We start from the raw sequence: 25,541 nt of genomic DNA, 5'->3' as shown, positions 1-25,541 counted from the left end.
ATATTATACGTGCTATATATATGCTGTATTATACTATGTTATACATGCTCTAAGTTTGTCTTAATTATTATCATGCAGGCATGTGTGCTGCTTGTTTAATTTCTAAACCAGAGCGAGTGACTGAGTGGCCTTCTAAAGGTAAAGGGGAAAAAATGGTGCTTGGCTGTGTGTCTTCTATGCTGGTGGGTTTTCCAAGCTTGTTTAATTCTAAGAAAGAATGTCATGGTCAAAACCAATTTGGTTCTTTTTTGGGTGCTGAAAGTTGGGCTCTTCATTGACAGCTTTGAGATGGATCATAGAGTCATAGAATGGTTTGGGTTGGAAAGGACCTTTTAAGATCATCCAGTTCCAACCCCCTGCTGTAGGCAGGGACACGTCCCTCTAGCCCAGGTTGCTCACAGCCCCATCCAGCCTGGCCTTGAATACTTCCAGGGATGGGGCATCCACAACATCACCGGGCAACCTGTTCCAGTGTCTCACCACCCTCACAGTAAAGACTTTCTTCCTGATATCTAGTCTAAATATTTCTGTTATTCGCTTTCAAGTAAAACTATCATACGCAATTAGTGTATCGGGTAGTAAAAGGAAGCAGCAATTGCAGGTGAACTGTGTTCTCCTTAGTGTGCATAGTGCATGTGTTCCGCTTAGTGACGCTTAAAATAAGCTGTCCTCCATTTTTTTAGATTATGTTGCACCCCTAGCTGTGAGCAGTGTTATTGTGTGCTGACCTGGTGCAGATCCATCACTGCCTGCCCGTGCTCCTCCGTGTTCTGGATTTGATCGGGCTGCGTTTGTCCCTTTGCTTTATCTGTTGGCTTTTAAGGAGTTAGGAAGTTGTTCGGCTTATTGCTTAGTTTTTATTTGCTACACAGCGAGTTCGTCGTGACTTGGTGAACGTGGGCAAGTGAGGAGCTGAGAAAGGAGTTAATTCCACGTTTTGAATCCTTTGTTTTTGCTAGTTAAGTCTAGGTCATTTGTGCATCGTGCTTATCGGAGACCTTTCACTCTAGAATGTGTCTGGTCCCAGCCTACTCGAGCAGCTCAGGAGAACTGAAGAACTTCAAAGTTTTTCTTTGTTCAGTTATTCCATGCTAATGGTGATGGGGGCAACAGTATACATACAATGTATGTGGTTGTCTTTCTTTTAAATTTTGCTCCTACATTTAGAAAGCCGATCTTGCACGTGTTCAATGGAGTGTGGAGTTGCTTGCTTTCCTTTTACGGAAGAGCACCAACAAAAAATCTGATTTCCTGTAGTTAATTCAGATCGTACATCTCCTGTCCTAGAAGAGTGTATCTTATACTCCTGCATGCTGGTGAGCCTGTGCCTGCAGTGAAATACTTGGTGGTAACAGACTAGTTAACCTAATTACTCTGAAGTAAAGGGTGTGAAAACGAAGCCATTAATTTTAATTTTGTGTTAACTAACAGTCATCTTGGCATTTAGTTCCTGTTTTTTTTTTTTTTATTTTCCTATAGATAAAAATATCAGTCTTTGCATTTTTGCATGGTTTCAGGTTATATACAAAATATATTTATAAAAGGCAAGAAAAGAGAACTGGTACAATACCCACACTGGATGTCTGCTTGATCAGTTAAGTCACTGTAAATCCTACAGTAATGCATTTACTGTAAGAATGTGTGCTGGATCACTCTGTTTTTCACTAGTTCTATACTTCACACTGTAACAGAGGCATAAGAACATTTACAAGGATAGAGTTGGTAGTTACGTGACTTGATTTTGCAAACACTTTAGAGATGCTGAAAACAAATGCAGCCACTGACTTTTACCAGTTGTACTCAGAGCTCTGGTAGGCCTTTCAGAGTCAAATTTCCCTCCTCCAAGAAACGCTTTTGTTTTGAACTGACCCAGCTCAGCTGCCTTTCTGCAGAGTGAAACTGCAGGGATGTAAATGTTTGCTCTTCCTGATTGCGTTGAGATGAGTTATTGAGCAGTATTGGCGGGCTGTTGAGAGTGGATGTGCCCTTCCCTTAGACCCTCACATGACATTTTGGCTGTGGTGATTGATGGAAGTATCTGAGTAGTCTTTGAAAACGGAAGATGGAAGTATTTACACTGTTGGTTTTTTTTAAATATAATTATTTATATTTAATTTTTTTAAGGCTGCTTCTGTTTGCTCCAAATGCAATTAAGAATTATGTAGCTTGGAGATGTGATAATCGACAGATATGGGCTGTATGTGCAGCCTGTATATTAAATTCAAATTTCAGGAGCACTGGACTTCAATTCTTCCCTTCAATTCTTGAGCTTCAGCTCCTAGACACCTCTCAACTGGATCTTGAAGAAATACTTCATGTATTTGTTGTACACCTGGCTTATTGACTGAACTGTAACGGTGAGCTTGTGTTGCTTGGGAGCTTCAGAATGGGTATGGATAAAAGAGATGGCTTCGAAGCGAAAGCCTGCTCATGTATTTTACCTCAGTGAGAGAGGTAGGCCTACGTTTGTCAAGAAACAACTTGCGGTTTGTTTCCCTCTGCCAAGAACTCTTTTCTTCTGCTGTTTTATATGGAACAAAGACTGTTTTCTATTGTGACTGTTTTATGTAAAAGATATTGAAGTCACAGTAGATGTTTTTAAATCTTTATTTATATTAAGCATATATGTATATTATTACTACGCATACGATTGCAAGATTCTCCTTATGGGAAAAGAATTTGTTAAAACTGGATGTCTCTGGATGGGACCTCATAATTGCTACTTCCAGCCAGTGCTCATCAGAAGCTATCTTCTCATTGCTAGAGTTCATGATTAAAATAAGGCATGTTGAAATAATCTGTGACCTAATCTGAACATCTGAATTCGTTTTATAGAATATGGCAAACAGCTGCATTTCGGTTTGGAGCTAAAACAAATACAGTATATTGACCCATTGAAGATTACAGTAGGCTTTTTCAGTTCCATGTTAGCTGTACTTATTGAAGAAAATTGATTTGGGAGTGCTTCTGCTTTTGAATTATTTTTTTTTTTCTAATGTCCGGAAGAAAGGAAATAGAACATACGGATGATGGGACTTTGATGTGTAAAGAAGTTAATTATCTAAACCATCAAACAAAACGTGGGCTGTGGAAGTAATTACTGTGAAGGGTCTGACAAAGCCTGACAAGCTGTTGGTTTTTTATGTCAAGAAAATGCTGTACACCTGCTTGATTTGAAAGTTAAATCATTTGGTTGCAGAGTTTTTGGTGAAGCAGTAGCTGATAAGCTTTCAGCTCCCAAACCGATACTTGCACAGATGTACAGCCCTGAGGTTTTTGAATTAGGCTGTTCTCATCCATTTGGAGGACAGGAACCTTGAAAAGTGTTTAATCTAAAATAGGACAGTCACAAATCACAGATGTTCTACTGACCCAGCAACAGCAGAATTGTCCCATGATCTGGGGGAGGTAAGAATGCCTCCTTCAGTTGCCAGAAGATACCCCATAGATAAAGCAGAACGTCACTACATCCTATGCTTTAAATCATCTTATTAGTTTAAAAAATAATAATGCAAGCTTAAATAAAAGTCTTGAGTTTATCAGTTACTCAGTTTTTTAAACTTCATATACGGCATAGAAATGGTATATTTCAAGATTTTTCTTCCTGCTTTTTGAAAATGTTCACCGAGTTGTTCACCTAATTGCCGGCTTGCGTGTGAAATATCGCAAGGCTTGCCATCCCCCAGCACGAGAGCCCATTGGTAAAGACTAGAAGGACTAACTGCACAAACGGCACGTATCTTTCTGCTGTTAGTGTTTGTGTAGTGAGATCCTGTTTGCCAGATGATAAGAACAAAACAGAACCCCAAAGAAACTATACGGCCAGCATTCTGCAGGTGTTTCCAGGCCTGAAGCCTTGATCGTATGTGTAGATCCAACTGGGGATTGCAGTGAATGGGAATGCAGATGAAATCCAGCGTAAAATGGGTGCTTTAAGGAAGGCTGTCAGGCAGAATAATTTTGTTGTCTGATGTTTCTAAGTAAGAGTTTCCACGGTTTTCAACAATATTTAAGATAATGTATAGCCCTATAGGATTTGGGAACTATGGGTGGTGGGTGGACGGTTGAACTGGATGATCTCGGAGGTCTTTTCCAACCTTGGTGATTCTATGATTCTCTGTATTGTATTTTATTGAGGAATAGTGGTAGTGTGGAGTTCAATATACATATATAGCTACTAAAATGAACACAATTTGTCTCAAACAAATAATGAAATGTAAAATACAGATAAATTTCTGCTACATGGGTATCGCTGCAGCTTCCTCTTTAGTCCCTTCTGTATGAGCATAGAGCTTTCCTAGAAGCCCTCTGTCAGCTTCCTTCACATGATAGATGCACTTAAAACCTTTTTTTTTTTTTTGATGTCACTAATTTGATTGTTTCGTTTCTGTGACTCTTTGGTAACTGCTGATTATGGCAGGATCCTGCCAACACTTAAGCCTGGTGTGTAAGTACTTATGATTAAAATCAGGCTTCAGTGGGAGTAAACATGTGATTAAAGCTACACATGTGCATAAGTGCTTGCAGGATGGGGACCTAAATTAGAATCTGCTTGAAGATAGAAGTCTGTTAAAATCTACTTGAAAGCAGTCATAAAAAATGTAAGCCTATATGTGAATGCATAAGCTTCTTGCCATATTTGTTGTCCCTCCATAAGCTATTGTATAATTAGCGTTTCACAATGCTAATTCTGATACTTTCTGAAAGTATCTTATGCATATCTAGGGTTACAAGCTTTCTTCACTCAAAGCCTCATATTTGGGATCGATTGCAATGCTTTGAGTGACATTTAATAGGGTAACTTACTTTCAGAAAATATTTTTAGAAAATAAATTTATCTCCCCTTTTTCCACTTTACATTTTAAAGTTAAGACCTTTTTAGAAGTCTTACAGCAAAGCAAGTTAACATCTGCTTCTCATCACCAATACTGCTGCTGCTACTGATAGTGCAAGAAGCGAGCAGTACGAGTGAGCTGATACTGGTGGGCAGCAAGCTAGATAGAAGAGGGAAAATGTCATGGAAACGTGTTCTGTTTCTCGGAGGACTTGTGTGATGGGTGCACTTGTGTGTATAAGAAGAAATCCCGAAGGGGGAACATGAAACTCCCTATTCTGTGTTTATAGAATTTTCCGTAAATAAACTTTGATTTCTCAGACTTTGAGTAATTTAAGATTTTTTTTTTTTTTATGAAATTAAATTACTTACAGGCATTTGACTTGCATTTTATTAAGAAGGAAAATGTACATCTGCTAGATTTTCTTTATGGAATAAGAGTAGAACTGGGTTTGATTTGGAGTTTTTTTTTTGTAAGAAATTTGTATAGCAAAGCTATAAAACATTTTGTATGAAGGCAGTGCCTTTAGTTGTCTAGGCTTTATCACGATGTGCATTTCTCTTTGAAGCTGGAGTAGGAGTAGAAAACAGGACAGAGGTGGAATGGCTGAGGGAAGTGAGGTTCAGTTCGAAGAAGGAGAGACTGCATCGCTCTACAGCTGCCCTCGTGCATTATAAGTGACAGGGCATGAGGAAATGGCCTCAAGTTCCACCAGGGGAGGTTTACACTGGGTAGCAGGAAGAGTTTATTCACGCTGATGGTGGTTAAGCACCAGAACAGGGTGCCCAGGGAGGCGGTACATTCTCCATCCTTGGAGGTATTTAGGAGACGTGTGGCTGTGGGGCTTAGGGATGTGCTTCAGTGGTGGACTTGTGAAGGTGTTCTCCAACCTAAGTGACTTCCTGATTCTAGTATGTGTTTCAAAAAGGAACTTGTGATCCCATCAAGTTTTATCTGATTTTCTTCTAATACTGTTTTACTCTTGCGTTGGTCTCAGTGGGGGCAAGCATGGACTGATTTACCAGTGCTTGCAATACCAAGACAACAGAAGAGAATGTTGTAGGTAGCAAGACAGCAGCGTGTATGAATATCATATATTCCAAAATAACAATAATTTTATTTTAATACTTTTGTGCTTTTAGGGTACTTCTAAATGAGTTCCTGAGAAGATAAGTTTAAAATAGCACAGAATTTCCAATGCTTACAGTAATTACAGTAAACATCTCTCTCTTGTGTGCTCAGATAGGCTTCTTCCTGCATGCAGTACCTTACGTTCAAGTCCACCCTGCATAGCTTTTCTTCCCTCTTGAACATCTAGTGTGGAATGTACATTAGGGTGAAGTTCTTTTTTTTTACGGTTATTACAAATTTCTCTTACATGTTCAGTTATTGAAATGTGAGTTTTCACTTGGCTTTCTGAATAGCTTTCTTTGGGTGTTGGCTGAAAGGCGTTATGAAGTTCTGTATGCAGAAGTAGACCTGAAATTTCCACAACGTGTAGAATTGTGTGAGGGATGTAGTTGTTACCGTTCTTTCATATGTTCCCTTCTAAAATAAAATGTATTTGTAATTGCTGTTATTTCTTTGTTCCCTCAGATGAGCAGCACCGTGGCTAGCCCGATGTCAGCAGCTGCTTCTTCAAGCAGTGGAAGAGGGATGGGAAAATCCACAAGTTTTACACCTGAGCTGCAAAGTATGATGTAAGTAACCAACCGTATTGCTGGTAATATCTGCTGCTTGTATATTTCTTCTAGCTAGCTGCTTAGAATGCGTGTTTAAGGTGATGGGGATGAGCGGAAAGAAGAGCAAGTATTAGTGCTAGAACTTGGTGATTTTTCTGGATTATTTTGGAATGGCTTTTACTTTTGATTTGGAGAACGTTCAAAGATAAAAATCACATCTTGTACTGAACGGAGAGAAAAATTCTGACTAAATTAACATAACATTACTAATACATTTGAAGTCTTTAGAGACCTCTTGCTCAGTCCTTCATCAAAGAAAGCTGGTTCTTATTGTCATGTATGCTTATTTAAAGAGATATTTTGTATTAACATCTTTCGGTGCTAATATAGAAAATAGACTGCTGACATCAGTGTATTTTGCATGAAATTCAGACATGAAGGAATTGTAAATAACTGGGTTCTGGCTGACATGAAGTAAAGTTGTGACAAACATTACAAACATAAGTTATTTTTTATGTATATTGAGTGGACTCTTAGGAACCTATTTAATCAGACTTCCAAGCCGTGATGTTGTGTGATTTTATAGTTCACTTCTAAAACCTTGGGCGATCTATGGACAGGTGGGTTGTGTTGCTCTCAAGGGTACTTGCATAATCAGAAGGTTTCCTTCTGTGGAAGCCTTTATCTTGGCTGGTAACCTATGATGCTGTGCTGCCTGCAAAAATTCATTTGGTGGAAAGCAACGTATTCGTCAAGAGTGCGATCTGCCTTTTTTCCCCTTTTCATGTGTGTCCAAGACTCTGTACTTTTGGGGTGGGGGGCTTGGAAAATGAATGAGCTTGTCCCACGTGGATTTGTATTCTTGATTTACCCAGGCACTTGAAAGAGTTTTTCAGCTTAGAGCTAAAAGATATGTTAACCTCTAAGGACGCAGAGATAAAATTAGGGGGTAGGGGCTTGTGTCTAAATTGTGCATTTTTTAAAAATATATGATTATGAATGTTACTTATTGAGGGGGAAAGGATGCACACTTGCCAATTGCTGAGGTCAGCTGCACATAAAAGGGAGTGCTGCTTTATGAAATCTTGCAAAAGTATTTTAAGGGATTTGCTCCTATGTGCATCTATCAAAGTTGAAAATGAAAAGAAGAAAGCTAGTCCCAGAGTACCAAAACATAAATCCATGTTTTCAAAAGATCCTGGTGAAGTTTTAGGTCTGGAAGACTGTTCAGGATGTTGTTTAATAGAAGATGAGATAAAGTAGGATGGACTTAAAAAGGAATAAATTTGGGGCTGCTGATCTTTGGCAAGATCACTGAAAACACAAATATTTGGAAGCTTCTTTTTACTATTCTGCTTCATATTTTTAAATTCCTTTCAATAAGCTGTATTTAAAATTGTTAAAGCGTACGTCTTCTGACCTATAGATGGGTAAATGCATTTCAAAAATAGGGAAATTTTCTTTATTCAAAGTATGGACTTACGCAGATGGTTTTTATGATACCATCCTTTTGATCATTTACCTTTAGGTCAGTAATAGTTGAACATATATTCATTTGTGTGCACGTGGTCTGTAAGATCTTACCATGTACAAGTTTAAATTTTTAGGTAGTTTTATCTTAAATGCTCCAGTCTCATCCTTCTCATTTCTGTGATGTTAGAGCTGAGTATCAGGGTAGGGGGAATGTTAAAGCATTACTTTTTGTATAGAGATTTATAAATATATCGATATTCTTTTTCTATCAGTTGCCTTCCTCAGCTCTAGAGAAGTTAAAGGATCTCAGGACTCCACAGATTACAACTTTTGCCTTTATAAAAACTACATGGTTTAGTGGGGTTATTGGTGGTAGGTGGATGGTTGGACTAGGTGATCTTGTAGGTCTTTTCCAACCTAGCTCATTCTATGATTCTACATTTGTCTTTTTGTCGTAAGGGAAATGCTTAACATCTTAGTATTGCGGCATCAAATGACGTGCTCTCCTTGTGTGTACCTCTTTTGTAGCTGTGAAGGAGCTTGCTCAGGATTTTCGAGCTGTTTTAGGTCACTTCAGGCTACATTTGAACTGCCTGTTTTGTTCGTTTTGATCAGCTATGAACACGACCATTTTATGTCAGCATAGTGGTGAATCTCCCCCATGCCCAGGTCCCCCTTCCTTCCTTGCTCTCACACAACCTGTTCCTAGCGTTCTCCTGTAGTTCCTTGTTGCTGGTCTTTGGAGGGAGGATTTTATGCGGGTGAAATTGCAGTGAAAGTAATGTAGTCTTACTTATTCTGTCATATGTTGTAGAGTTACCTTCACTGCCATGTAGCATTTCCTAGCTTGAGTGGCTATACGGGCAGTATATATGAAAGAAATTACTTGCCTTCACTAGATTCTGCAGAGTTCCATGTCCAAAAGCAGATTTGTTATCTGTTATTTGTTATAAATGTCCTTAAGAGACTGTCAGACTGCTGTAGGTGGAGCATGGGATACATTGCATTAGAGTATTTTTAGTATAATGCAGATGAGCTAATGAACAATTTCCCATGCATTGAACCTTCTAAAGTAGGTGAAAACTGTATTACAAACCTAGTGGCTTTGTGTCTGTATTGAGTTCCTTCTCAGATGGAAAAGTTAAGCTTCTCTCCATCAAGAAAATTCATATAATATTCTATAATAACATAGAATATTCTGTAATTATATTCTATAATACAGATTTACACTGTTGGTTTTTTTTTTTTTGTGTGTGTGTGTGTGGAGAAAACAGCTGTAACCATGTTTAAAAACAAAAGAACAGCCACGAAGCTTGGGGTCAAAGAAGCCTGAGCATCTCTTTGGGTCAGTATCTGAGAAACCTGCCTCTTATTTCATTGTGCACTTCCTGATAAAGTATTTTGAAACTACCAGCTGCCCTCCCCGCCAGCATACACACCATTCTGTCAGAACGCAGAAGTTATTGTTGGCCATATAAATGGAAGAAATAGACATTTTCCTTTTGCTTCAGAGCTGGTGAAGTTATACCGTGAGAGCTATACAAACAGTCCTTCTGTGCTGTAGAGTAACAGCTTTCACAGTTTCATTAAAATAGTAGCAACTGAAGAAATTCTTTGAATGTAACGAACGCATTGAAAGATCCATTCTTATTGTTTTGCTGGGAAGGAGCAAAAAGGGAATCTTGAAATGATAAAGTGTCAGGGATGAACCATGTGGAGGAAAAATGACATCTGTTTCTTTTGGCCTGCGCCACAAAATGAAGTTACTACTCTAAAAGAACTTTCCAGGCTCTGACAGAAGCTGACATTTTTTATAAACTACATAATTTAGGAAGTTACAGATTGTCCCGTTTAGGCAATTTATAACCAATCCATGCTGACATCCTAAGATCCTGGGAAATAGAAAGGCTGGAGGATTACAGTGCAGAAAAGGTGACATCTTTCTTAAAGAAAAGAGGGATTGTACCGCGTGGTTTGTCTTTGGAAGTTGAGTAAGATCTCCTGTTTCAGGCAATCTATATGGAGTAATACAAAGAGTACCTTCAACTTGTCCTGCCTTTCTCTTTCTATGCAGTGAAAAGATGAATCTGTGCAAAGTAAGTCTTAATAGGGTTCTAATCGTAGAATCATGGAAGGGTTTAGGTTGGAAGGGACCTTTAAGACCATCTAATTCTAACAAAGAATGGCGTTTGGCAGTTGCTGACTACACTGAAACGTTGAGTCAGGATTTGATTCCCCAGAAAGTTTGTGGTATGTTAAATTTGTGAGTAATTCCATTTAAGGCAAGGGGATTATTCATATGCAATGTATGTCACAAATGCTACACCTATTTCTTGAACCAAAGCATTACTTCTAGTAATACTTCTAGTGTGTCAGACTGACACAGACTACACAAATGCACATCAATTTACAAAGCCCTACCCTTTAACATGGGTATATCTGGCTTTTCATTGTTAAGACCTGGCAGTTATATGCTATTTGACCTAATAGTGATTTCAAACCACATAAAGCTGTGCAGAGTTTTGCCTTACGCTTTGTTTGTGTTTGGGTACATTACTGTGTTACCACAGAACTTATAGCAGTAAGGTGTTAATAATTTTTAAAAGAAGTTTTCAGTGTGTCTAGCACACTAATTATTGTGATCTGAAGTTATTTCCTAAGTTGTTTTTCTTGATTCAGTCTGTTTATTTATCTTGAAATCTTTTACACAGATGGAATAGAGGCTATGCTCAAGATTGGCTTCTTATCAATGGAATATTTTTTTAAAAAACCATGAGAGGAAAAATTTTACAGTGGCAAATACATATTTAAAACTAACCTTCTGTAGCAGAAATGCTAAGTCATGGCTTGAACCAGTGATGGAGCACCTGGTGGGAAGGCAGGGCCAGCCCAGGGGAGCTCAGGTGCAAGCAATGCACCTGAATGACTAGAAGGGGTGGAGCCAGGATGCACCCCTCCCCAGACTTCATTTAAGGGTTGGCAGTGGAGGCAAGAGCATCTTGCTGGAGATCCATGTGTACTCGAGGCCTTCTGAAGGTAAGCAGCTTCTTTCCTTTATTTCTGTGCCCGTGGCTGTTGCATTTGAGCAAATCCTCCCTTGCTGTAGCCTACGACCTTGCTGCGCTTTCCATCACAGTGCACCTTTATAACGTGTTTCAGTTTTCTACACCTTACAGCTTCATCCTGCAGGTAGATCTGTGTTTGGCTTTGCATGGTTTGGAAATTTTACATCAGTTAAACATTTGTAGGATTAAGCTAAAGGTTAATACTAAGTCTTCATATAAAATACTAGTTAGTTGTACTTTGGGATCTAGGAGTGTGTTTTTTGTCAGCTGTGTTTTCTGTGCCACAACAGGCAGTGTCATTGATGATGGTAGGCTTTATCACTCTACTAACACAAGCTGGTTGAAAACACTGGTTTTTTTTTGTGAATTGTTTTTTTTTTTTTCTCAGATATATTCTTCTTAGAATCATAGAATGAGCTAGGTTGGAAAAGACCTACAAGATCATCCAGTCCAACCATCCACCTACCACCAATAACCCCACTAAACCATGGCTCTCGTTCTCCTTCCAAAATTGATATTGTGTGGTTTTTTGCAGCCATGTTTTGATCTGAAAAACAGTTATTTCTCTCAATCATAACTTGTTAGGTTAACTTTATAGAAGATTATTTTTTAGATGACAGGTTGAAAACATGACTCTTCAAAAACAAAAATCTCGGAAAGTACTTTTGATAACAGAACAGGCCCTGTTTTCATTCTGCTCTTCAGTCAAAGCTGTCATTTTTATGGGTGTTATTACAAATGGATTTAAGGGCTAGCTCTTGAGTAAACATACCTCATGGTGCATTTGAACAAGGAGTTCTGTCACTGAGGTCTCTCTGTAGAGCTGACCGTTGGCTGGCAGTGTATTGTCTTGCTAGGAAGGCATGAATATCAATTTTATGCAAGGTTGTACTCACCTCTGCTAATATTAGAAATTAGGTTTAGTGAAGAGCGAAATGCAAATGTGTGACAACTGAATTATTTTTGTTGTTCTGCCTTCAGCTTATTCCTCGAAGACAGTCACGCTGTAGAAATATTTAACGGTGCTAGTTAGCTGTGTAAAAGGCCATCGATAGGCAATACATTTGAAGTAAGAGCAACTTCAATTCCCTTTTTTAAATTTCTTTTTTTCAGATGCTTGTAACTGGAAGATAATTGTGGTGACAAAAAAGTTTCAGTATTTTGTGCTGAGATGTAAATTTGAACAAGTTTTTGCATATTTGTTTTAGCCCAGAGTTATCAGAGAGTGAAAGAACACCTTCAGTTGCCCACATTTTTTTTTTCATAAATGTGTTGAAAAATGAAGGCAAAAGCTTTTCCCTGACGCTGTAGATCTGTGAGATGGCCGTGGAAAAGTTGCATGGTTATAACTAAGAAAACTCAAAAATCCTTGTGGTAACACTGCTATACCCTGCCACAGGCAGCAGCCAGATACCTCACGTTGACATGGGAAGCCAAAAGCATGATCTCTCAACTACTTGCTTCTCCCATTGATGTATTTGGATAACTCCTGCTGGCGTGAGTTGGGTTAGGATTTGTTCAGTGCTGAATGCCCTTGAAGATCTCACTGATTTCAGCTAGAACTGGGTCTTTACATTTTCAACGACAAAGATGCAAGTCTTGTTAGTACTAGCAGTTCTTACGTAGGCTAAAAGACTGTTCAAGATCAAGGAACTTATTTCTTGGTGCTGAAGAACTGCATACCCTATATAATGTGAAAGAAATGTGATGCAAATGGGTGTGCTTTACCAGCTAGGTTTGTGTATTTGTCCAGCTTTAAGAATCAGTTATACTCTAAAAACTTCTTTCAATTTATGCACTAAATACAAAAAAACCCCTTCAGTATGCATTTTATGCTGTTTGTAAGACACTTTCCTTTTGAATATTCTGTTGTTAATGAGAAAACTTGAAAAATATGCTCTCTGCTTCCTAGCTTCTGTCTAAAATCCTTTGTCATTCTTTCTAGCTGCTTGGTTTTTGTTAAATTTCTAGTGAGATGCTAGATTGCTGATGTACGAAGCACAAATGGGTTTTTATAGGTCTCTTTGTGATAATGGGCTTTGTTACTAGTAAGTCTAGTTTGCAGTTGTTAAATGTTGGCCTTGATTACTTTGTGATGTATGATGTCTAAGTGGACTGACCCTAGTGAGCCAGGTATGAACATAATAATTGTTCTCTATAACTACCTGAAGGGAGGTTGTAATGAGCTGGGGGTCAGCCTCTTCTCTCTTGTAACTAGTGACAGGACAAGGGGGAATGGCTTCAAGTTGCGCCAGGGGAGATTTAGGCTGGACATTAGAAAACACTACTTTTCTGGAAGAGTGGTCAAGCGCTGGAATGGGCTGCCCAGGGAGGTGGGGGAGGCACCGAACCTGGAGGTGTTCAAGAAACATTTAGATATAGCGTTGAGAGCCATGGTTTAGTGGGGTTATTGGTGGTAGGTGGGTGGTTGGACTGGATGATCTTGAAGGTCTTTTCCAACCTTGCTAATTCTATGATTCTAAGTAGGAGAGCTGCTGTTCCCCTCATGCCGGGTTCCTCAGGAGGTTCCCTTATGCTGGGCTCTGTTCTCCCTCAGGAAAAAATGGAGTTTTTAAGGTCTTGGCTTTCATATATCTTTGGTTTCTTGGAATGTAAAGCGCGTGCAGCCCTTGGTTCTACTTGAAACAAGTAAATGGTTATAGCAACTAAGAAGTTATGCTGAGTAGATGGTCTAGATATTTGGTTTTAATGAAACGGTCCGGAATTTATATAGCATGCAACACCTAGTGAGCATGTGCTTGAGTTGAATATTAGCAATTATCTTGCTGTAATGAGGTATGATAGTACTTGCATAACCTTGTTATGACCGTAAACTTATGACTTTGGTCATGTCCCTCTTTGCTTTGAAGCTGATCGGTGGAATCATCTGACTTTGGGTAGTTTGTTTGGAATGATGGTGGAAGAAAGTAGCAATGACCTGGCTTAGGGAGCATTCTGGTTAACCAAACTGTAATTTGGGATTGTAAAGAATTTCTCTATTCTGTCCCATACTTGTTTACCATATTTGAACTCTGAATTTTGCTGAGATTGCGTTGTTCAAAAATAACTAGTTTAGCCTACGGAGCTGAAATTCTTCTCTGCAGACATGCACAGGAGGCTCTTTTTGACCCTTTAGTAAAGAAGCAATGGAACTTGTTTATCCAGTGGTGTTTTTCATTTTGCATCTGCCTCATCAAATACATCAGGCAAGAGCGGCACGAGAGAGAACTGGAGTAGAACTGTGTTTTCCTTTCGTTGGTAGGATGGAGTGGAGAAAGGACAGTTCTTAGAGAGAAACTCCTGCTGATCTTTCTGCTGCTGAGGTGATTGGATATTTCAAAGCTTTTAAGTCAGAGTCTGTTGTATACAGTGCTTAGTGCAACTGGATTTTGTTGAGGAGGCTTGGTAGTTTGCACAACTGGTACTAAGAGGTGAGAGCTGAAAGTGGAGCAAGTGTTAGAGAGCCTATCTGAAAATTCATTTTTACAGACTGATGAGCTGTATTTCTGTAGCTCATTTTTAAGTGTAGTTATTCTAGATCTCCCTTCAGTAGTACTGGAGCTTCATATCATAGAATCCTAGAATGGCCTGGGTTGAAAAGGACCTCAAAGATCATCGAGTTTCAACCCCCTGCTGAGTGCAGGGTCGCCAACCACCAGCCCAGGCTGCCCAGAGCCACGTCCAGCCTGGCCTTGAATGCCTCCAGGGACGGGGCATCCACAACCTCCTTGGGCAACCTGTTCCAGTGAATCATTTATCATTGACTAGTTGAATTCACCTGAAAGATAAGCTTCAAACATCACATCTGAAATGCACTCACTTCCTCTCTTACTTCTTTTTCTGTTGCATGCCCTATCGCTGCTTACGAAGGGGCAGAAGGAGATGGAAGACTTGAGTTAACACATGGAACCCCTGAGCACGCTTCTACATGGAGGAAACACATTGCTGAGTCTCTTTACAAACTGATGAAGGAACTTTCCCATAACTAATTTCAAAATAATATTTATACTCCGATGGCAAAATAAATACATGAAGGATGTTTTTACAGGGAAACGCTAGGGAGATTAATCGGGACAGCAGTTTTTATCATAAACAGAATTAACTGAGGTGTAGCGTTTATCCATGGTATGCGTGTCTCATATTTCTGCTCTACTGGTGCTATACCTTTCTCTTGAAATTTCAAAGTTGGTGTTGATTTTGTAGTTAATTTTTGAAATCTGTTTTTATAAATAGGTGAATAATTGTTTTAAGGAGGGCTACAACACACACGTTCCTGTTTTAGTTGCTTTTTCTGAGTAGGGTTCAACTTCTCGAGTGCATCCTATTATTGGTTTTTTTTTCTTTTTGTATTGATGTGTTTTGAGATGCATCGTTCAAAACTAGAATCCAGAAGTGCTTTGCTTCCAGATTTTGACAAGTCGCCTTAATGTGTCATCTGGTAGTTAAGTAAAAGATTAATGTTGGAAGTGAGCTGTCCTACTTAAGTGAAAAGCTGTGTCTATTGTAACTGCATACTAATTAAAGCATAAGCTAGTACGCTGATCGTGTTCAGCATTTCCTACTTTTTCTCCTCCTAATACCTTAGTTCTACCAGACAGAATCTGGAGGAACAGTTTAAGTGCAGTTGTGACCATAACTGTTGAGTGTGTCTTTTCGTAGCTGCTGAAGTTCTGAATTAAAGCTGCATATCTTGTAATCTCCATTTATTTGTTCTAGTCATGTCTAATTTGTTGGCACAGATTGCACGTGTCAGTGTGCGGCGTTGTTGTAGAACATCATTCACCCACACAGAACAGCAGGGAGCCTGCAATTACCATCTGCTTTTTTTTTTTCTGATGTCATTTCACCCTATAGAATTATTTACAGCTGTATCAGAGAACGAACTGAAAATTTACGGTTGCTATGTATATAACTGAGCAGAGTTAGAAGGAGCAGAGTGCAATGCAGCTGCCTTACAGTATTGCTCTCACCCAGGTGCTCTTTCTGGCTTCTTTGCTGTTTGCTCCGTGGCACTGGAGAGCAATGCTTTTATGAGACAGAAGCTTTGTAATCTTTGCTAACTTCTCTGAACCAGCACTGATGCCTGCCTCCCCTGGTACAAGCTGTCTCTTTGGAGGTGCAAGTTATCCCTTAGGGCTAGAGAAATGTGTCTGTGTTTCTCTCTGTCGTTGTGGTTTTGGTGTGGTGATTTAGACTATGACCCTAAATTGGTCTGTAAGGTGGTTAGTTTATTCTCATATCCCTCAGTGGCTCTGGGACCTGTGATAACCCAACTAAATAGTGATAGCTGCAGTAATTTCCACTCTTGGATAGTTTTTAGCATTTGATAAATAGCTAACATCACCATTTTTTAAAACATAACTATATTTATAAAGGGTTTTATCATACTCTTAATTTCCATCTCACTGCTCCCTCCACTTACTCTTCCATTTGACTCCATTACATATATAATTAATGTGTGTAATATAGAATCATGGAATCATACAATCCTTAGAGTTGGAAGGGAGTTTTAAAGACCATCTAGTCCAGCTCCCCTGCAGTGTACAGGGACACCACAGCTAGATCAAGTTGCCCAGGGCCTGATCCAGCCTGGCCTTGAAAGTCTCCAGGGATGGGGCATCAACCACAACACTGGGCAATCTGTTCCAGTGAAGATATACTGCATGTTAAATCTTGTCTTTTTATTATTATTTTATTTTGCTTGATTTGCAGAATAACTGAATGCTGTTTCTTTTAGCTTGGCTTCAGAGACAGTAAATAATAATTTAGCAGTTGTGATATAATTGGGTAGCAGAAATGTCAGTAAGACTAATGGCTAAGTGGGAGGAGGGTGGAGGAAGGACACGGACAAAAATAGTCCAGTATGTGCTAGGTTGATTCTATGAAATTGTATTGGCAATTTCTTAATATGTTAGTAATGGTGTGCTTTCTTAGCTTTAAAATAGTCTACTGCCTAAAATGGGTACGTTGTGCTTAAGCCATTTTTTTTTTTCTTACAGAAAGTGCTGAGCAAACAACTTATTTACTCTCCTGCTTTGGTGGTGGTGACTTCTTGTTTTGCTGGAGTTTTTTGAGCAGAAAGCTGAAAGCACTTTATGCTGCTAAAAAGCAGCAGCTTCTGACCTAATGTACCCTTCTCTGAATGATAATGTTTCTTTGTTACTTATTTTTAGCTCAGATTGTTTTTCTCCCCTTTCCCCTAACATGATTTGTACAACCTTTAGAAAATTGAGTAGTTGTGGTTTTGAATCATCCTCCATTTCTAGACTCGATGAGTATTTCTGAAGAAGCACTGGCTTGCTTATGTGTGGGTCTTTCTTGCTTAAAAAGGCAACAGCCATGACACAGTCTTACCCTTGAAAAAAGATGTAAGGCTATAGAATCTTACTAGGCTGTATTGTGACCCTGAAAGGACGGGGTGTTTAATACTCATTTCATTTTGAACCAGTGTTACAATGCTAGCAGATGTCTTGTTCTCCTTTAACTATGATTCAGAGTCATTCGCATAACACATCTTGAAGGAGTGTGTTTTGGTCCTGAAATAAAGCATGACTATTGATGTTGAAGCTATAGTAATGCTTCACGATGAATATTTGTCTCCTTGTTTGCATGTCAGGCCTTCAGTGCGAGCCTGGATACTTCTGTTTGTGCTTCTGGTGCAGTACAGCAGGGTAGCACAGACATCTGGTATGTACTCACCAATATCAAACTCTCCCAGGAATCAACTTGAATTCAACATAGTGTAACTTAATCTGCCATTTTACAACGGTGAGAAAATACAAATAATGAATTTCATGGTGAGCTATTTTTGTTTCTTACTCGACAAGTTAGTACGCTTGCATTAGAAAAGATTTGTGTCATTCCACAAATGACATGAGGTAGCTCTCCCCTCAGCCAACCTTATACTTCTTAGTTTTGTTGCTTTTCATTCAAAGGAAATGGAGAACCTGATGGGTAGGCCTATGCTTAAGGAGGGAAGGTTTAGATTGGATGCCAGGGGGAAGTTCTTCACAGAGAGAGTGGTGAGGTGCTGGAACAGGCTGCACAGAGAGGCTGTGGATGCTCCGTCCCTGGAGGTGTTCAAGGCCAGGTTGGATGGGGCCCTGTGCAGCCTGGTCTAGTATTAGATGTGGAGGTTGGTGGCCCTGCCTGTGGCAGGGGGGTTGGAATTTGATGATCCTTGGGGTCCCTTCCAACCCACGCCATTCTGTGATGATTCTATGCTCTTTGGTGTGCTCATACAAGTATATTTTTCCATTTAAATGGTGCACACATGTGCACGTACACGTTCATTATCAACAGGATGGCGGTATTTCTGCACTAGTGAATAACACCAGAGAATGGAATCACAAAAACCTGGCTTGGGACTTACTTCTGGAGCTTGCCTGATCCGCCCTACCTGTGCTCATACCTCGTATCAGATTGCTACAGAACTAGATGAGAAAAATATGTATTCATTTTGTAGTGTGCATTTAACTGCTCTAACCTATAGTAGCAATGCTACAAAAGCCATGCTTTTCTTCCGCTGTATCTAAGGTAGCACAATAACTCCAGAAAAAAATTGTAAATGAAGGTTAGGTCTCAATATTAAACAGCATCTAAAGTTATGACTGTATACTTAATTTTGTGGGAAGCACCCTTCAGTACCCGAGTGAAGAAGAGAAAATGGAAGGTATGTATCAGAGTGCCTTACTATCTGACTCCATAACTATCACTACTTTTCCTGCTAGACCACAAAGCAAGTGCAAATCCACATTTTAAAATATAAAGTCATTCAGCATATTTCTCTGGGAAAAAAAAAAACAACCAAGTTTTAAAGTTACCAAAATAAACTCCCCCAGATCCCAAACATTCTCTGATCTGTAATTGTTGAATTTGTGCACTAAACAAGTCAGTACTTGCTCTTTTACAGGGCAGATGTGACATAAGTGTTACTCTTAAACCTGAAGTGTGCTTTGTATTGCCATTGTAGTGCTGACATTTCTTATGAAATTCATTCTTAAAGATGTCTGAGCAAGCCTGGAGATTAGATTAAAGGATGGAAAAATATCTTTGTTTCTCCCTCTTTAGAAAGAGAGGCATTGTTTGTTTTAATAAAACAAACGTTATCTTCTTCGTATGCATGTATACAAGCATAACAGTTTTTTGACTTCCAGTTTAACGTTAATTTATTTGCCTAGGAATAAGCATGGGTATTGAAACGTTAGCATGCAGGAAGAGGCTGATCTCTGAGAATTCATTTTCTTAACATTCTCCCAAAGGATCTACCTGCAGATGAATGTTTTATTCCTTTCCAGCTAACTTATGCACATCTGTGTTGTTGGCAGGTCCACGGCAGGTAGGTCTCTTTGCCACAACTGCGTTTCATCCAGCAATTTCACAAGATGATGTAGTCTGTAGTAAGAGTTACTTGGCAGCTTTCATTGCTATTTCTTCATTTGCAGCCTCAGTGTTGAGGACTTCACTGTGGTACACTGGGTAATATATTTAAAAAAAAATAAATGCATTTTTGTGTGTGTGTGTATAAAGACTTCACAGAAGGAAAAAAAAACATCTATGAATATTGTGATGCTGTTACCAGGGGCTGCATAAGCCTTTAAGTTGTCACCTTTGTGAAGGTTGTATGGCTGCTAGAACCATAGAGCTGGATGTGACTTTGTCATACAAGCTCTGAGATAAGTGGAAACCATTTTTCACTCTATTATCTACTAAGAGGGAACGCAGAACTCTCTGAAGAGGGTTTTGCTTTGTGTTTGATGCAGAAAAATGTTACGTTATGTTAGACTTCCCAAGTTCAGCTCGTGTCTTAGCAGTTCCAGTTTTGCTTTTCATAGCAGGAGGGATCAGTTGTGGAAATAAAAATTTATGCAAATCTGAAACATGTAATGCAAATTGGGTAATTAAATCTAGCTGTATGCAAATGAACTGAAAAAGCTGTAGCTTTACAAATGCTGATTGTACTAGGTGCTTCTAGGTCTGTTTGTGCTTACTGAGCTGAAATGGAGACTAAGTAGCCCTGTGCAGGGGATACTGAAAAATCAGGTAAACTCGGTCAGCTTTAATACACATTATATAACTGGGCTAGATACATATCTGGTGCCTTGCAAGCAGAAGTCTCTGTAGCTAGTTGGCAAGCTTCCTTATTCTCTGTTTCTCTATTAAATGCCAGTCTTATACCTTCAAGAATGAGACTTTCTTTGGAAAGATGTGTATTAAAACAAGGTCTGCCTGTGAGTTTGCACTGGCAGGACCTTTCACTGTGCATGCCCAGATAGGGCCCTTCGTGCACTGCGGGAGTTACGTGCCCGGTGCTGGCTGTGAAGTGTCATCTCAGTGTCTGCTGGGCCCTTCGATAGTTCAGGTGACTGAACAGATGTGTGATCAACTTACAGAAAGAGAGATGAAACACCACTGTTCTTTTTCTAACGAATTACAGAATTGTTTTTTGAAAAAGCGTGCGGTGTTTGAATAATTGAAGTCACGTATGTTTCTAGAACTGGGATTAGAGTTGGGATTATTTATCTTTGAGTTCTTAAGACTGATTAAAAACTGAAAGCCTGAACCACCAGCTGTTTTTTTTGTTTAGATTAATCCAGAAAAATTGACTGAAAGTTCTAAAATTGCTTATTCAACTGTGTATTTAAGAACTTTATACTGAGCATTTAATAAAAGATTTCTCTATATGTCAACGTAGTGTTAGAAGGAAAGATATTTTTTTATTTATCTCTACAATCTTCTTGAAATGGGGAATTCACAACCCCTGTTTTATCAATTGAAAATTGGGCCTTTGGCAGAAACTTGGAAACCATTTACAGTTTTAACTAATACTTTTGTCTTCTCCCTAGCAATTCAAATAAAGCTTTCCCTGCTCTGATTGATATAGCAAATGAATTGTATTTGATACCTCCAAGGATGTCTGATTATTACTTATTGTCAGTGCTATTTCCTCCATTTGCGTGCAAATGAAGATAGTTGACTGGGTATAAATAAAATAGGAACTCAGCTGGAAATAGTTTTTGTATCATTCCTTGCTACGTGTCAGCTTGCCATGCGTTTTTTCCACTCCTGCCTCCAGTTTCCATCCACTGTTGCTGACAAGAGCTGGTAGGTAATGCCACCAGCAGTTCACATGTGCTCATCTGAAAAGCTGGCATCTTCTCCAGCTGATGGTAGCTGTCATTGCTGTGGCTATTTTGGTAGGTTTTCAGTTTAAATGTGGGGTGGTGAAAGCATGAAGAACAGTTGCTGCTGTGTTACGTGAGCGGTAGTATCGCTGTGTTTGTTCTTGTGGTGGGTGAAAGACTCATCTTTCTTGTAGACAAAAGGAAAGATACTGGGAATATTTTGATGCTGACCATAAAAGAATAAAATAACTAAATAAATCCATAAAATAACTATCCCTTATGCCAAAGCAGACTGCCTTCTACAGGCAAAGCTGGAGACAAATGTATTTACTGCGAGGGACAAATGTATTTACTGCAAGGCAGGGATTTTTAAACTTGGTGGGGGGGGGAAGAATAAAAATGTGTTTTGACTGAAGGAAAGCGTGTTAAAATTCTACAGTTGAGTTTTTATATGTAATACAGTAGTTACCATTCCAAATTGATTCATGATCAGAAGCAATTGATTTGCTTCTGATTAGTGCAACAGCAGTTAAGTGGTCTTTAGTTTTTGCCCAACAGAATCCAAGTTTTTATTTTGTTTTTGAAAAAGTGATGATGAATGATTTAATTTCCTTCCACCTTTTCAGTGTTTCCTTTCTCATCCTTTGAAACTACTGGTAGAGAGTTCCGTGTAATTGTCTTCCTATCATCTTAACACTGGGGCTTTGTGTGATCAGTGTTGAATTAAGGATTAGTTGCAACTTCCAAGTCTTGGTCAGGACTTCTACCTTAAAGTATTGAGCTTGACTTGGAAGTCAAAGCCTGCTGGACTTGAAGACAATTTGAGCTGTCCCAGTCAGAGCTGCAGGGCTAGAAAGCTTTCTGAAATCTGTCCTACTTTGTAGAAAAAATAACAAGCGATAATCCGTCACTGAAAAAGTACCAGTTTTATTTTGGTTTGTTTTTCCAGGAAGGAGTTTTAAAACATACCTGAACCAAAACACAACCTCCCTATAGTAAAGCCTATTAGCTGAGCGAGTCCTCTAGCCATTTGTGCCATCAGTCTGTAAACAAGGCAACTGCAAACATGATTTAACTAGGTAGTTAAGCTGGCGATTTAGCTGGTATTTGTTACCGAAGCGTTACAAAGCAACTTGTAACTACAAATTAAAAATGAGTCATGCATCACTTCTCAAAATCCAGAATAGGGTATGGATACATTTTTTTTTTACATGTCAAGAACAGATTTACGGAGCAGATTACCTGGATGATTTGAAAGTTTGAGCAGGATATTAGTATTGGCTTTGCTGGCTGACAGAAACAGTTGTGTGTGTGCTGAAACGTTTCACTGGGTAAGGCCTGTTTATAAATGCCATCTTTCACTGCAGTGTAGAGGTCTCAAAGCTAGTGATATTGTTTTGTATCGCTTATTATTTGATTTGGGGCATACAGACACATTTCCCAGGATCAGTGAGGATGTGAACATATACTGCCTTGTGCACTCTATCATGTTTTTGCGTTATGTGTGGTTGGAATGAACAAAGAATTGTTCATTCCCTTTTAAGTGAGGTGTAATAACCAACTGAGGAATGAATGTGTGCATCTGAGCACGTCCTTCAGGGTAGCTGAGTCACTGCAAGGTTTCCATCCTCCCTTTTCTCTTGGAAATGTCATTATGTAGCAAAACCTTTCCCTTTATCAGTGAATATGTTCTATTAGTCATTGAATACAAGAAGTACAGGACCAGGATGGAACTGAAGATACCTACTTTGGTCTGAGTCCTTGATGTAGGACAGTGAACTCTCACCTATTACAAATGGTAGTGAAGGAGATTCTGGGATAGTGGCAGAGAGCTCTTTTCATTATTTCACTTCCTCCTCTCATTATCTAATGAAGTAATATTGTGATATTTGACTTTTGTTGTTGTGCAAGATGGTAGAAAGAGTAGAACTCTTAGCACTCTAGCCATGCTAGTGACCCTGGGTATCAGGTGAAAATAAATTGGATATGAAGGACACATTTGATCCACTTTCCTATTGTTTAAAAAAATAGTAACAGGCTTTAGGAGCAGTGTAGACAAGTTTGCATACCTAAAAGACCCGGAAAATCCAATGTGACAAGTCCTATTGTGGTCTAAGTGTTGCCACCTAGTTAAGGCAGCCATGGAATACTGAATTAATAGCGGTTTGAAATGCCATCATAAACTTGTTTTGCTTCTGATTTATTTGTCTTTCCCCACAAGACCTAGGAAGAGTTGATCATCACTTGCATTGTAATGACTAATACATTTCCTTTAACCTTTTCACTCCTTATTTTCCCTCAGGCAAAAAGTTTTCTAGTAGAGCTCTTAGCTTTTATGTATCTCATGGATGGTATCTCCTACTTCCGTGGATGTCAGGCCTGGTAGTGTCTGTAAGAATGAGCAGAATGCCTGTCTGTTTAGTTTGTGAGCCTCTTTAATTTACAGTTTTTTTCCTCTGTGTTTCCATTCTGGAGAAGTTTATTTATTTAAACAGTTGATTCATTAAGTCTACATTTTTTACACTTGCCTGCTTAATTGTACACTGTTTGTTTCGGGCTTTCTCTAACTGACCTTGTTCTCCTCAAATACTTGAGAACCTTCCAGCTTGATCTCGTAATAAATTGCAGTAAATACTGTTCTTGTTCTCACATCCATGCTGAATATATTAAGTGAGACAAAACCGGGCATATCATCTCCCTGTGGGACTCTTAAAATATCTTCTGTTTTGTCATCAATATCAACTACAGCGTGCAACACTTATTCTATACTGAGTTTGAAACTTCCCTTGCATAATAGGTAGGCAGCATCAACATTTTTTTTTTTTCTGGGGCCAAGGTGCATTGATTCTGCTACTTAACATTTTTTTTTCTGTGAAATTATTCAGTTTGGTTGATCTGTCTTTTACTTGTTTTGAACTAACCCACGGTGATTATCTTCTAGTCTTTGTACCATTTCAGTTTGCTCAGAATCTCAGGAGCAGCAGTGGGTTCAATGAAAAGTGCAGGTTACGAGGGCCGGGTGCAGGACAATACTTTGTATTTGGTGTGAACTGTGCTTTTGGGAAACTGACTGAGAGAACAGAATAATCATGTTTTGTTGTCAGAGTCCTGTGCGGTGCTACTGCCACAACCAAATTGGTCAGTGAGGTTTTTAAAATCCTAAATGCTTTGAATTTTTTAAAAATATTGAGTTGCAGCCAAAACCTATTTTCTGGTTGAAAATACCTTCAGGATCCTATCCAAAATAGGGAGCAGCTATATTTGGCGATGGCACAATTGTTAACATGGCTATTTTCAAGTTTCAAATATGCTTACACAAAGAAACTGGAAGTATTTTGCTGACAATATTTGCTAAGCATTTTTCCTGCAAGAACCAAAATGACCGAGTCCTGAAGATGAGTCATTGGTATGCCTTTAAAATTTGTTATTTTGTAAGGAGAGACTTCTCAAATATACATCAGAAGATCTTATCCTTGAAGCAGACAGCTTTACTTGGGGCTGAAGCAAACAGATGCTCAGCGAGGCTGAGCTGATGATGCTGTGTAAAAGAGTTCTGCTGTTTTAATTACGTTGTCCAACAGGAGTCGTACCTGTGGGCAAGCACTTCTGATACAGTAGGCATGGCACAAATGCATACGTATATATAAATTATACACTCCTTCTAAAGAAATGGAAGGTAACAACTGCTTGTAGTGATGCCTAGGACTGCCAGCTGGCTCTGACTCTGAAGGGAAGGCAAATTGGATAATCGCTGCTGCGTGGAAAATAAGATAGCTGAAAAACCTTGAGGCAGGTGATCACCATCTTTCCTGATGATTTTAAAAGAAGAATGGGCTTTGTGAACGTAATGCATTCAAGTACGTTGGCAGCCTACTTCTTGTAGGAGTCGTGCCCTGTGCTATCAGGGAAAACTAAGAAAAGGAGGAAATACAGGGTGGTATCAAAGTGTGCAGGTGCTTAGAAACGCTTCTGCAAGAAGATACAGATGGCTGAGGAGTGGCATTTGAAAATGGAACCAGAACTGTACTCTGTACTTGCAAGACCTAAGGAAGAGATGGTTGAAGTAGGAGGGGCGGGCGGTGCATGGCTAAGGGGCAAGTTTGCTGGAGTCAAGCTGTTGCTGTGAAATGGCAATCTTACGGTATTTCCACCTCTTGGAAATGTGGAGAGATTCGTTAAACCAACAAAACTAATCCGTAGGGAAGCGTGGAAGAGTTATTAGAGTTGCCATGCAAACAAGCTGCGTTATTCAAACGATGCATTGCCAAAGCGTGTACGTTGCCTGACCCGTAATGCTCCCATCACTCTAACTCATGTGTGCCACCAAGAAGTAGTATTTTTGACGTTCCTCTCTATGTTGTA

The 25,541-nt window shown here is 39.2% G+C and overlaps 1 protein-coding gene across 5 annotated transcripts in view; it reads left to right on the top strand.

Moving 5' to 3' along the window:
• Window positions 1–25,541, top strand: part of SUPT3H (SPT3 homolog, SAGA and STAGA complex component) — a 272,370-nt gene that overhangs the window by 4,917 nt on the left and 241,912 nt on the right. For 3 of the 5 annotated variants that reach the window (XM_021389659.1, XM_021389662.1, XM_021389657.1), the window contains exon 2: window positions 6,432–6,535. In XM_021389659.1, the coding sequence (XP_021245334.1) occupies window positions 6,432–6,535 (104 nt within the window). Of the gene's footprint in view, window positions 1–69; window positions 139–5,403; window positions 5,509–6,431; window positions 6,536–25,541 lie in introns of those variants that run through there. The other 2 variants (XM_021389655.1, XM_021389656.1) reach the window with 2 other exon arrangements.

The sequence above is a fragment of the Numida meleagris genome, chromosome 3 (genome assembly GCF_002078875.1).
Source record: "Numida meleagris isolate 19003 breed g44 Domestic line chromosome 3, NumMel1.0, whole genome shotgun sequence".
In the NCBI taxonomy this organism is placed as follows: Eukaryota; Metazoa; Chordata; class Aves; order Galliformes; family Numididae; genus Numida; species Numida meleagris.
The sequence above is the reverse complement of the archived record's forward strand: the minus strand, read 5'-3'. Positions and strand labels throughout refer to the sequence as shown.